The sequence below is a fragment of the Camelus dromedarius genome, chromosome 33, assembly GCF_036321535.1.
Source record: "Camelus dromedarius isolate mCamDro1 chromosome 33, mCamDro1.pat, whole genome shotgun sequence".
Taxonomy (NCBI): Eukaryota; Metazoa; Chordata; class Mammalia; order Artiodactyla; family Camelidae; genus Camelus; species Camelus dromedarius.
The window spans coordinates 11,957,151-11,970,176 of record NC_087468.1 but is presented as its reverse complement, the minus strand read 5'-3'; the positions used below and the strand labels follow the sequence as shown (position 1 = coordinate 11,970,176).

Sequence of the window (13,026 nt, the reverse complement as noted above, 5' to 3'; positions counted from 1 at the left end):
CGGAGAATGAATCCAGCAGCGGCATCTCAAATGCACGTATCAAGGATCTGAGGTTAAGGTGACCATGGCAGTTCCTCAAAGGGATGACAGGGGCCTGGACCACATCTTGAGAACGGAATGGAGTGCAGTCGAGAGAGAATGCATGGCCATATCAGATCATGGCAATGGTCCCCATGGGGAGGAGGGGAAACGCGGCAGGAGACATCCTAGCGGGGGCTGGGGGAGGATGGAGGAGAGAGAGAAGGGAGGGGATCTTGACGAGGAAGACGGGATGAGTGCTGGGAGACAGAGCACCACAGACCAACGAGAAGAAGGTAAGTTCGGTCCCACTGAGTCTGAGTTCAAACACTGATGGGGAAACAAGTAGCAAGCAACTGGCCGTGGAGTGTAGAATCTCAGAGGGGAAACTGGGGTCAGCTACAGCCTGGGGACCCCCACCCACCCCGTGTTCGTGGAAGCCCTGAGGATGGGTGGTCCTCTTAGGAAAGACCATCAGGTAGAAAGGGCAGAGGTGGGGACACCGAGCCCTGGGTTAACTGGGAAGGACCACGGTTCAGGCTGGCTGGCTGCTCTGCTGAGATGCTCAGTATAATCTAAAGTGCCCCCAGCTAATCACTGGCCCCGCCTCTCTGCTCATTACAGCAGCACTTCAGAGGGCGTTACCTTGCCTCACTTGCCGTAGCCTCTTAGCAGAGATCCTTCCAGATTTTTCTACCAATCTCTAACACTCTCTCCTCTTTTCTTTTAGCAAAGATGTGCTCCAACCATCTTGTAACCTGCTTTTTTTGACTTAATAGACAAAAAGCATCTCTCCTGAAGAATAGACACATATGTGCATTTAGGGCCATGTTAAAGGGTTGTGTGGAGGGGCCACATTTTCTTTCTTTCCTGTTGTCAGGAAATTGAGTTGTTTCCAGTTTTTCAACATTACGAACAGGCAGCCATGACCGATCTTGTGGCTAAATCTTTAAACACATCCTTCTTTCCTAAAGATAAAGTCCCAGGACTGGAAATCGGGCAAGCCCATGCACACCTAAGGCTTTCGAAAGGAAACGCCAACACCCTTCCAGCAAGACATCTTATGCCTCCCTCGAGCAGAGGATGAGGGGTTCTGTCTTCAGCCCTGCTAACATTGTTTTACAGGCAAACACATGCTATTTTATTTTTGCTTTACTATATCTTTCTTAATTAGGGAAGTTAAACATTTTTTCCTATCTGTCTTTATCTCTTCCTTCTTCTTTTTTCTCTTTAATTGGGAGGTGCTCCTGCTATGTTAAAATGGTCACACCATCACATGCTGCCCGACTCGGGCTTCAGTTGTGGTCTGCCAGCAGCTGCTGTACGGACGTCTGTCATTGTTCCTCGAACCGAGTCAAATCGATAAGAGTCTTTTCTCTTCGTAGTTTCTGGCTTTGACCACAGACTCTCGAAGGCGCCAAATGAGCACTCACCACTATGGTTACCATGATGCAGATATTTTTCGTATCCTTCCAGAAAACCATCTGAGGAGTAACTTTCGCAAAGTGTACAAGTCTCCCAAAGAATGCAGTCAGGCAGAGCACTTCTGCTATCGAGGTGACCTGCAGCACAGAACAGAGACTGAGCTGGGGCCCCGCTGCTCGGAGGCTCGGCCTTAGTTCTCTCCTACCCGCCCCTCATGCGCCCCTGATGCCCCCGGACACCGCCCTGTGACAGTTAGCAATATCCCTCAATTTTACGGAAAGTGGCAGCAAGGTTTTTGCTGGTTGGGATGGTCTCTTCCTCCTAAAAGGAAACCTGCCCCTGGACCACTAATCCCATGACCCAGCGGGCAGGGCTTCCTCGGTGGGGGGTGGAGGGCGGGGGTGCTGAATCAGCAGGGAGAGGACCCCCAGAAGGCATTTCCCCGGGAAAGGGGAGGTCAGGGATGGCAGAAGCAGGCATCTTCTACACTCTCAAATTCCCCACGTTCGTATTCAGACTGGACACCTAGAAGTTCAGTTTCTCCCATAATAACTCTCCAAAGACGTGTTTTGGAATGCCGGGGCACTCCTTAGTAGACATCGCTGCCACTGCCGCCTGGGTTTGGCTGCTTAGAGATAATGGAGGCCACTGAGACCCGCCACGAAGTCCTGACCATCTCCTCCGTGGGTTACCGGGCACCAACTCCAAACCCCCTGCAGGCAGCTAGATGTGCAGCCTGTGTGTACAGCCCATGCTTTGCCCGTCCTGCAGTTGCCGTGAGACAGTAACTCCCCCCTAACAAGGGCACTTTCCACCATCAATGGGGAGAGGAGGGGAGCAGAAGAGGACGAGATGGGGAAAGAGGCAGGCTAGGAAGACAGAAAGGCCTGGGGTGAGGGCTGGAAGGAATGCGCCTCCCAAAAATAACAGGGAGGAAGGGGCAGCACGTGGCACAGGTCCCCCACCCCCAGCCCAGCCCGCGTGGGTCCTGGCGTGGATCTGAGCGCAGCCCCTTGCCAACCTTCCAGCTCTCAGCCTGTTCACCCATGAGGTGCTCTAGAGACTCACGGTCAAGGCCGGGCTTGCAAGAGGGCCTGTGGCAATCCCAGGACACCTCTGCTCAAAATACGACCTGCTTGGTAATGCTGGATCTGGGCCCAAACCCCCTGTAACACATTTGATTTGCGGCTTGAAGTATAAATTCTGACTGAAGGAATATTCTGGAACTCAGGTAGCCAAGCCCAAGCGGTGTGTGACCAATAACAGAAGGGTCAGGACTCAGAAGAGAGGCCAGGGGCTGAGAGCAGACCCCGTGGGACTCTCTCCTCGGCCAGGGTGGGCCAGCACTGGGGGGCCGACTCTCTCCAGGTCTGTGAGTGCACATCTCTGCCTCCTTGGACTTAAGTGTTTGTTTTGACAGTCACTGGGCTAAAAGTTTTCTACCCAGAGGCTTCATTCACTGTGGCATCCTTGTCACATGAAAGTGTGAAAGACTGTCAACTCTGACGGCCCCCAGTGAACTGCACTTCTGGTTTTCACCCCCTGGTGCGGTGTCCTTCCCCTGTTGACTCAGGGCTTGGGCATCTGATGGGCTTTGGCCAACAGGACACCAGCCAGTGGGGTTCAAATGGAGGTGAATGGTGCTTGCACACTGGGGTGCTCCTTCTTGGACCCCCCCCCCCCGCCGACTGGGAGAAGCCCAGGCCATGGGAAGTGGCCGTGTGGCAGAGAACGGGGGTGCTCTGGGCCACAGCTCCAGCCAGGCAAGCTCCCCGCTGACAGCCAGCAGCGCCTGCCGGCCTCGGGAGACCTGCCACCCCGGCCAGTGCCACATGAGTGGGAAATCTGCCCGACTGAGCCCAGTCACCTGCAGAATCATGGGAGATAATAAAAGCCAGCTCTTTAAGGCAAAGGGTCAATGAACTTTATCTGTCAAGGGGCCAGAGAGTAAATATTTCAGGCTTTGCAAGTCATACAATCTCTGTAACACCTACTCTCAGACACGAGAACAGTGTCCAGTTAGGAATTAATGTGAGCAGGTCATCAATTGACCCATTTGGAATAACTGAGTAACTTGATGTGTTATAAAAAGCACCTATAAATAATGATTTATGACTATGAAAAAAGCTGCAGATGTGGCAACCACAAGTCACATATTACCCTATATTATAATATTGTCCACTTGACATTAAATAAATGTGCTTTTAAAACAGTGTTTGTCCATCCGATTTATCCCTGGAGGACCAAAAACTGCCACTCCCTCTTAAACACTTTATGATGAGAGCATCAGCTCAGCGAGGAGGCAGAATTCTTCCAAACCCCCAGCAATAAAAATAAAACCAAATCCATAAATATTAAAATTGGAAAAGAAATAAAAAGGAAGCGGCCTGAGACCCAGCTCATCTGTGACAAAGTCTGGTTAGCCATTCTGTTTTTAATGCTTACCAAGAAAGGCAGTGGGAACAGCGCTGGTTCCTCAAAGAGAGCCAGGGAAAGGTCTACACAGATGAAGAAGTAGGTGGCCGCCTGCATGGCCCAGTGGTTATAGAAATAGTAAAGTCTGACGAGGAAAAGAATGAAGAAGTTATGAGCCAAGAGCAGGGGTTAAACAGCACCCCAAATCCCATTAGAAGTCCCGTCTCTGGCCACCTTTCCTTTAAATTCTAGAGAGTGAGGGGCAGCATTTAATTGAGCACATACTACAAAATGCTAACAGGAAAAAAAAATCAAGGATATGGTCATATTGCAAAGCACATTCTCTTAACAGTCTCAAGCTAGAATTAGTACCCTCCTCAAGGGGAGACTGTGAACATAAGATGTACTTTTAGAGGACTGACGCAGAGCAAACCCTCAGTTAGAGTGACCTATGATTCCGTGGCACGGGCACCTGATTGACAATGTGCATCACCCCATCTGGACACGGCGGACTCAGATGGATCTCTCGGTAATGAAGTTCTCTTCCGATTGCAGGAACTATGCCCCCAGCCTGCCTGAGAGCACCCAGAGATGAGGCATTTGCTGTTTTGGGAGGCACTGACAGACACTCAGCCCTGCTGATAAGACTTTTTTTCTTATTCTGAGCCCATCTTTGGTTCAACCCTTAGGGAGGGCAAGAGAAACAGCTGGATTCACCTATCCTGAGTGTTACCAATTTACTCATTTCTCTGCCCTTAGTATGTTTGTTGAATGCATCTCTCCCTGTGAGGCACCATGCTCTTTTAACTAAAAAAACAGAACACACAAACAAAAAAAACAACATCGAATTTTATCCAACTCTATGTGTTATATGCTTCACAAAATATTTGTGGAAACATCTTCAGTTTGGGTTCAAGTGTGAGAATAGAAAGTGCTAAGGGACAGGTGATTCCAGGTGAGAGCTGAACACTTTAATTACCTGATGGCCTGAGGGGATGTTTCGAATGGAACATTTCTGTTGTACTGGGCGTCGGAAACGTAGGCTGCTGCCAGGAGGAGGTCCTGGTCCTCGGTGGGAGAAAGTAAGGGGACAAAAACAGTCAGAGCAGGAAAGGACACTGCGTTTTTGTGTATAAGTATGTATCGGACATGAAAGGAAGCTCCCCTCCACCTGTCCCCTGACCCACCCGCCTTGCCAGAGGCAACCAACATTAACAGCCCTGCATGTTCCTGTCCAGAGGTTTTCCTGGGCAGTGGGAATCCTGCCATGGGGCTGAGACACAGGCATGATAAACGTCCTTCAAATCAAACACAGGTTCTCAGAGGAGGAAATGAAAACAAGAAAGCGCTGAATAGTATCCATAGATGTACTTACACAGCATGTGTATACATACCTGTATAGGGTTATGTGCCTTTATACACACACATATATAAACATCAAATGAGATTTAGGCTACTTGATGGATGGTTAGAGGGATTTTCAAGGGTAATTTTGACAAGTAAATTATTGCCTTTTTCGATGACTTTTGAACCTAACTCCATCTCAAGGTATGACCCCCCTCTATACAGACCCATAATTTTCTTTTATTTAAATAATTTACTGAGGTGAAACTCACAATCTAGAAATTAACCACTTTAAAATGAACAATTCAGTGGCATTCAGTACATTCACAATGTTGGTATACACACACATAAAATAGTAAAATTGTTCTCACATGATACAAAGCTTATTTTTTCACTCCATATGGACTTGTTTTATGACTATATATAGAGCTACCCTATGATTTTTAATAAATGCTTCTTCCTTTAGGTAAGTTTCTTTTTAAATATATTTTGAACACAACTACATTTAGTATTTTTAAATATATATCATACACACGTGCCTTTGTACTATATGAGTGCATTTGTAGCGTAGAGCGTAACTTGTGGATGGAAGATATATCATTTTCTGTTTTGGTAGGTACAACCAAATTGCCTCCCCCAAAGTTACACATTTTATATGCCTCAAAATGGTACACGAACATACGTGTTTTCCTGTTTCTCACCAACATTAGTATGATTTTAAATGGTTGACAATATCCAATCAACCGAAGAAGCATCTTGTGATTTTAGTTTAATTTGCCCATGATCAGCACAGCGGAGACCTGACAGGGATGACTCACACTTCTGATTCTGTATAAACAAGATAAACAAAAAAACTCCATCGAATTTTATCCAACTCTATGTGTTATACACTTCACAAAATATTTGTGGAAACAAGATTAAGAACATACACAAGATAACAGACTATTTAGACCTCCCTGTGTACTTCAGCGGAAAAACAGCCTGATTATCCAAGTGATTACCTGGGTTACTTCCTCAAAATTAAGGACATCTTCCAACTTGGATTGGAATCGAAATCTCTCACGGGTCAGGCAACTCAGTTTTGAAAATGCATGAAAGTATTCAGAGAGATTCCAAGTTTTCTATTTGACTTTCATATCAAGAATCCATAGCAGATATTTGTAGACAGAGTAGAACTGTGTTTCCTAAATTTATTTCGTATTGCAACACTTTTGAAAAATACTGCATTAAAAACAGAAATATTAGTTATTAAGTCTCTTAATTGACATTTCATCAGAGAAGATATAAGGATGGCAAATAAGCACATGAAACGATGCTCAACATCCTTATTCATTAGGGAAACGCAGATTTAAGCCACAGTGAGATACCACTACCTATCCACTAAATGGCTAAAACTAAAGACAGACCATATCAAGAGTTGACAAGGATGTGGAACAACTGGAAATCATGTTGGTAAGAATGGAAAACAGTGCATTTACGTTGGAAAACAGTCTGGTGGTTTCTTGGACATTCCACTCCTAAGTATTCACCAAGGAGACAGAAGCATCAGAAAGGGTTTTTGTTTTGTTTTCTTTTGTTTTTTTAATGAACACACACTAATTTTAAGGAAGTCTCATTAAGCCTCAAAGAGATCGTACTGGGGCAGCAAAGAACAGTAACAAGGTCTTGAACAGTATCAAGGTCTTTGGAAAAAAAAATATTTAAAGCAAAATCTCTTAGAGCCACTATTGTGCCCAATTTTAAAAGATGATGGTACAAACATCCTTCTAGTCCCAGTGAAACAGGTTGTCCAGAAACATGAACAGTTTGACCATCATGCATTTGAGGTGCATCACCCACATACCTTCCAGGAGGAAAATGGAAGGAAAAAAAAAAAAATGCTCACCAGCAAATCCTCAGCCAGCCAGGACCTGGGGGTTACCTCTATCAGACCTCACAGGGACTCCAGCATTGAATGATACGAGCATCAAGGCACCCCTTCCAGTTGTCCCCTTGCCAGCTGAAATCTTGCCCGTCGCATTTACGTATGCAGACACGTTTGTAATAGCTGGTTTACCTTTGCATTAACGTTTCAAAGCTTTCCCATTCTTAACAGCTATCACGTTTCTAACATCTTTCTCCTTCTAAAAATCTCATCTCTTCTATTTTCTGGTTCTGCTTGTCTTCCCTCCCTCCATCCCATTTGTGTACAACTTCGAAGTCTCCTGTCCATTTTTGCTTGAGAAGACGTACTCTTAAAAGGCAGGCTTGCGGTAAGGCGCATTCTCACTTGTATTAAGGCCATTTGTATCTTCCCACGAAATGAATTGTTTTCATGCAACTCAAAAATGTGGCTTATGTTAGGCATGCCAATCCCAAACTGCACATACTTTTCAAGTTTACACGCGAACCACTGCCCACATCTACCATGCAAATAGCAGGCACCAATTAGCAAATATTCCCCCAGAAGCAGCTAAGTGGCTTCGCACCTCAAAGCAGCAGCCCCAGCCTAGGGGAGGCCCTGGTGACTGCCGGGACAGCTCTCACAATCCCCTTCAGAGCTTTTGCTTTTAAAGATCCCATTGCCCAGACCAACTGCATCAGAATCTCTGGGAGGTGGGACCCAGCGTTGAATTTTTAAAGCTCCCAGGTGATTCCAATGGGCAGACAAGATTGAAAAACCACTGGTCTAAATATGGCCATTTTTCTACCATTTCTCTTGTTTTGTGTTTTCATGGTACTGTGACAATAACCGATTCTTTTGACTTTTCCTTCTCTCCTTTTCTTATACCTGTGACACTTCCTTTCCACTCCCCAAGACTTAAAAACGTATTTAAGATTTTTCTGTTTTCTCCTCCCACCCTCCCAATTTAGTCAGCCTTCCTTCCGAGAAGGCAAATAATTTAAACCCCTCAGGGCGAGAGGAAGGGGAATATGCAGGAGGGAGGGAAACAGATTCCAGAAGCTCTGGTGGACAGCCAGAAAGTGTAGGAATAAACAGCTCGCAGCTCCAGATGGCGTTAAGTTGGGCAACGGGAACCTTGACAAAACCAAAGCTGATGATGGCTGTGCTTTAAAAAAAGCGACTTTATCTTGTTTAGGTATATGAGAAAATTAACATAAGATAAAGAGACATTACCAAGAATTTCAAGTAAAATTCTTCCCATGTCAGTTTTTCCCTGTGTCACTACAAGCGCTGTACCTTCTGTCTGTCTGTCTGTCTGTCTTGGCCTCCCTTCTTTCCTCCCATAGGCTATGGGCACTCTGATGTCCACAATGTAACAGACCATTGCTTTCCGCGCAGCCCCCATTCAAAAAGCTTCCAGCGACTCCTCTGTGCCTACAGTGCCCCCAGAATCAAATGTAAAACCCCCGACTTAGCACTTAGGGGCCCCACAATCTCCCCCTCTGTCTTGTCTCCCTCACTTTCCCTATGGGAGCCCTCTTCTCTGGCCTACCCTGGGGGACCCACTGTCCACTGTCCCACCGCCAGCCCCAACCCCACGCCTGATTTCTTGCTTGCCTAAAACCAGGAATATCCTTTCCACTTCCCTTTATTTGGGCCCATCTCAAATTTCGCTTTCTCTAGGAGGGCTGCCAGTACCAGCAGCTTCCACTTCCACGTGGGAAGACGGCCAAGTGCAGCTGGGGAAGTGGGGAAGTATACGGTGAGGATCACATACAGAGAAATGGCTGCAGCCCAGGGTGGGCTGGGAGCGGCAGCCGTGGCAGGAAGGGTGACCCAACGGGTGGCAGCCCCGTGTGGCAGCCCCGTGTGAGTATAAACACCTCGTGGCCCGCTGCGCAGACAATAACAACCTGCAGGCTGAGGGCAGCCTGAAGATGTGTTTTGATTGGCCCAGAGAGTGCTTTACAGATGCTGGCAACTAATTCACTTTTTTTTTTTAAGCTGGAGCTGACACAAAAATTTGAACTTCTGGTTTCTCTTCAAAAGATCATAACATCTGGCCACATTGGGTGGTATTTCGGTAAGTTTTTGCAACCCACCCTGAAACTCAGTCACCTGAACAAATCCTTATTATTTTCCCAAATTCTGTGGGTCAGCCGGGCAGTCTTTCTGGTCTGGGCCAGCTTAGCCAGTCTCCATGGTCATCTGGGGCTAGATGGTCCCCAACAGCTGCACTCACAGGTCATGGCCGTGTGCCTCAGGCAGCAGGCGAGCCAGGGCTCTCTTACATGGTCACAGGGCTCCCAAGAGCATCAGGAGAGCAAGCACCAATGCTGAAGCAATTCTTGTGCCTCTGCTCGGATCACGTCTGCTGATGTCCCATTGTCCAGAGCAAGTCTCACGGTCAATGGTCTCAAGAGGTGGAGAAACCAACTCCACCTCCCACTGTAAGGAGTTGCAAAGCCTCACTGCAACGGGGGACTGTATCTAGGTTGAGGAGAGTTCGCAGCCATTGTTTGCAATCTACGATAGCCCATGTGGCACCACCAGCTACAGGTGGGTGGCTGCAGGTCATGGTCTTCGTGCAGAGGATGTGTCCTCCAGGTCACCATGAGCCCCAGTACCCTCCCCAGCTGAACCATTCCCACCGAGGCTGCTGCTTTTACATTGCTCCCTGGCACCTGTGGGCATTTCAGCTTGTGACTCCCTGACTTAACTTACACTCTCCCAAGCCCTCCTGGTCACTGCCGTTTCCTCCTGCAAAGAACATCTCTGAAAATCGCTCTAAAGGAACACAAGGGGACCAAAAGCCTAAAAACAGCATGATCCAAGAGTTAGATGAACAGATTTAAGAATAAGAACATTCAGAAAGAAGCACAGAAAGTATCAAGGGGTGATCACATAGAGTCACAGAGAAACAGCACAGGACGGGAGCTCTCAGCCTTAGTTGCACTTTCAATTGTTAGTAGCTTTAAAGTTACTGTTGCCAAGACCACACCCAGACCAATTAAATCAGGATCTCAGGGTGGAGCCTGAACCCAGATACAGTTTAAAAGCTCCCCAGGCAATTTTGACCAATGGCAAGATTGAGAATCACTGACCTCAGGTTATTTCTATTTCAAAGCTTAAAGTATTGGTAAAAGTACCAGAACTTGTCATCTTAGTAGCAGCCAAAAGAAACTTCAGGCAGAAAAGGGTTCTAAAAGACTGCCTGAAAGGAGAAGGTGCAAATGCATTTCAGCTGACTAGGCAGTTTCTTATTAAGTGACCCAAAACTAACTTTTAAATAGGTTAACTGGGTTATATTGGCTGGCAAGCATCTGCAATCAGTGCTTCAGTTTAATGACTCAACCACTGCTGTTATCTCAGAAAATGGGGTTCTGCTGAGAACTACCTGTTGGTACCATGCTCCTCGCCTGTTATGCCTGCTCCCCTGGGGGACGTCTTTGAAAGACATTGAGAAGCAGATAAATAGCTGACCCCTGCAGCATGCATTAAGCCAAGGTCTCACACAGAACTCAGCCAGGGCTGCTCTTGCATTTCTTGAAGTCTCAAATTATTAGTTTTTTACACTCTTCTCTTATTTAGACAAAGAAGCAGTAAGTACAGAGAGGAAGACATGGACAGATTCAAGCTAAAAAAGATTTTCTTGCCACAGAAAAGATTTTTCTGGTGATCACAACCCCATCTTTGCAGAATGAGAGGAGCAAAGCCTGCGCTGGGTCGGAGCTGGGGACCAAGAATCTGTCCCCTCCTTTTTCTCCTTGACCCGTTCCCTTAAAGGAGAGCGGACATGGTAGAATCCACCTGTTGCAAGTCGCCAAGCCCCCCCTGGGAGTCCAGGAGGCCGAGAGTGAGCAATGAACCAGGCAGGGCTTTTAAACCCCGCACACAAGCCCGCCCTGTGGACAGTCTTGAGCAGACACTGAAAAGAGGCAGGGGCCATAGCACACAGCAGCCCCGAGCTGAAGGGGCCAGCTGAGGAGAGGAAGGCAGGGCTAAAATACATTCACCTCCCACACACTTGCACAACCAAAGGAAACGTAGCCCAGATGAGTGGACCCCTGAGAGGCCTGAAGCCTGGGGGTCATTAGGCTTGCCAGGCGCTGTACCCCGGGCTTGACGAACAAGATGGGTCTTCCTGACTCCTCCGAGATGGGTACGATTGATCATCTCCACCTCACAGAGGTGGAAACCAGAGGCTTCCAGCATCTTGTAATTCATAGCTAAAATTTCCTGAATCAGAGCCAGGTCTCCTTCCATTGGAGCCCCGCCTGCCTCTCTACTCTCTGAGCTCTTGTCCAGCGAGCGAAAGGAAAGAGCCCAAGAAGGATTCTTGAAAGCTCCAAGTCTTCCAAAGCTTAGGCTGTCGGAGAGAAAGCAGAGCTGAGCGACCGCGCAGACAGGGCCCGCGGGGATCAGAAGAGCCAGGGCTGCATCAGCACTCCCAGACCCACATCCTGCAACCGTCTTCCCGGGCGTTTCCCTGCCACAGGACCCTCGCTCGTTTTCCCGCCGCCGTGGAGCGCCCGGCGGCGGGCACGGGCCACCCAGACCCCGGGGGCGCGCCGCGTGGGGACTGCACCGGCAACCCGGAGCCCCGGCGCCGACCCCCGTTTGGCGCCCGCCGCGGAAGGCGACTCCGGGGAGGCCTCGGGGTGCGGGCTTGACAGCTCCCGTAACGACCAGAAAGTGCGGGGCTGCGGCCTGGAGCGGGGCGCCTCTGCGCTCCAGCGACTGTGTCTCCCGCACCCGGAGCACCAGGACACAGAGGATCAAAGGACGGAGGACGCCCCGGGGGCAGGGGGCCCCGCGCCCGCACCCCTACCCGGGGCCCTCGTTCCCAGCGGCCGGCGCCGTCTGGGCTCGGGATTGCTCTCCACGCGGGGGTCTCAGGGACCACGGGCGCGAGGCCAGGGGACGCTGCCGTAGGCGCGCGGCCACCAGCCCCCGGGACGCCCTTACCTCCAGGGCGGGCGGCTCCTCCAGGGGCGGGGGGCGCGGGCGGTGCATCCCCGCGGCTCGGCGGGCCCCGGGCATCGCGGCGGCGGCGGCGCTCGTGGCCGGGATGCTGGAGCGTCTGGGCCGCCGCCGAGGCGGACTCTGCCCTCGGGTGGCCGGAGGGACGGGCTCCGCGCGCTCCGCTCGGCCCTTCACGTGACCGCGGTGGGGCCCGGGGGGCGGAGGACTGGGGGCGGGCGCGGCGGGCTCCCCCACTCCGGCCCCTTCCTGCCCGGCCTCCTGGTGCGCGCTGGAGTCGGGGGCGGGGACGCGGTTTCGCGGGGGCAGGGGCGGGACATGAGGGGCCAGGCCGGGAAGAGGGGCTGGGGGCGCCAGGGTTAGAGGGTCCGAAGGCAGAGGGTCCCAGTCCTGCGCCTCGGGCATGACTGCGCCTAGCCCTCTGTCTCAGTAAACTAGAAACAAGACCTTCCTCTCTGGGTTGTTTCGAGATTAAATGAGTTAATATATTCAGTGGCTGCCACTGGCAGGTGCCCAGTAAGCGTTGGTTCCCTCCCCGTCTTAGTGGAACCCCAGGAGGGCTGGTGTAAGCAGCTTTGGGTAGGAAAGGGCGCTCTGCAGGAGGCTCCTTCTGCCTGGTCACTAACCTTAAACCCGGCACCCCCTTACTCTTCTCATCTCCCCCGGGGCACATTTTCCAAATCTTTTGGTCACATGATACTAACCCTTGTCTAACTTGTTGGTTTTTCCCGTAGATCAAAGCAGTAGAAATGGAAAATAAGCGTGGTTAAGAGGACCAGATCTCTTCCCTGGCTTCCCCTTAAGTAACCTCGCAAACACACTGTGTGGATAAGACAGCATTTAAAGGAAAGATCATGACACGTCTGCACGCAGTGGGAGACGAGGTCGACTCTAACCTCCTATTTCAGTGATTAACTGAGTTTATTTCCCCTTTTCCCTTTAAAATTTTTATGACT

At 49.6% G+C, this 13,026-nt stretch overlaps 1 protein-coding gene across 1 annotated transcript in view; it reads right to left on the bottom strand.

The window, feature by feature from the left end:
* The window catches only part of LOC105092958 (two pore calcium channel protein 1-like), a 33,600-nt gene extending 21,455 nt beyond the window's left edge, over positions 1 to 12,145 (bottom strand). Inside the window, exons 1-4 of the mRNA XM_031441233.2 lie at positions 12,056 to 12,145; positions 4,838 to 4,926; positions 3,889 to 4,003; positions 1,452 to 1,580 (exon numbers count right to left, since the gene is read on the bottom strand). Of these exons, the coding sequence (XP_031297093.2) occupies positions 1,452 to 1,580; positions 3,889 to 4,003; positions 4,838 to 4,926; positions 12,056 to 12,130 (408 nt within the window). The 5' untranslated portion in view covers positions 12,131 to 12,145. The remainder of the gene's footprint in view (positions 1 to 1,451; positions 1,581 to 3,888; positions 4,004 to 4,837; positions 4,927 to 12,055) is intronic.
* Between the last annotated feature and the right edge of the window lie 881 nt (positions 12,146 to 13,026).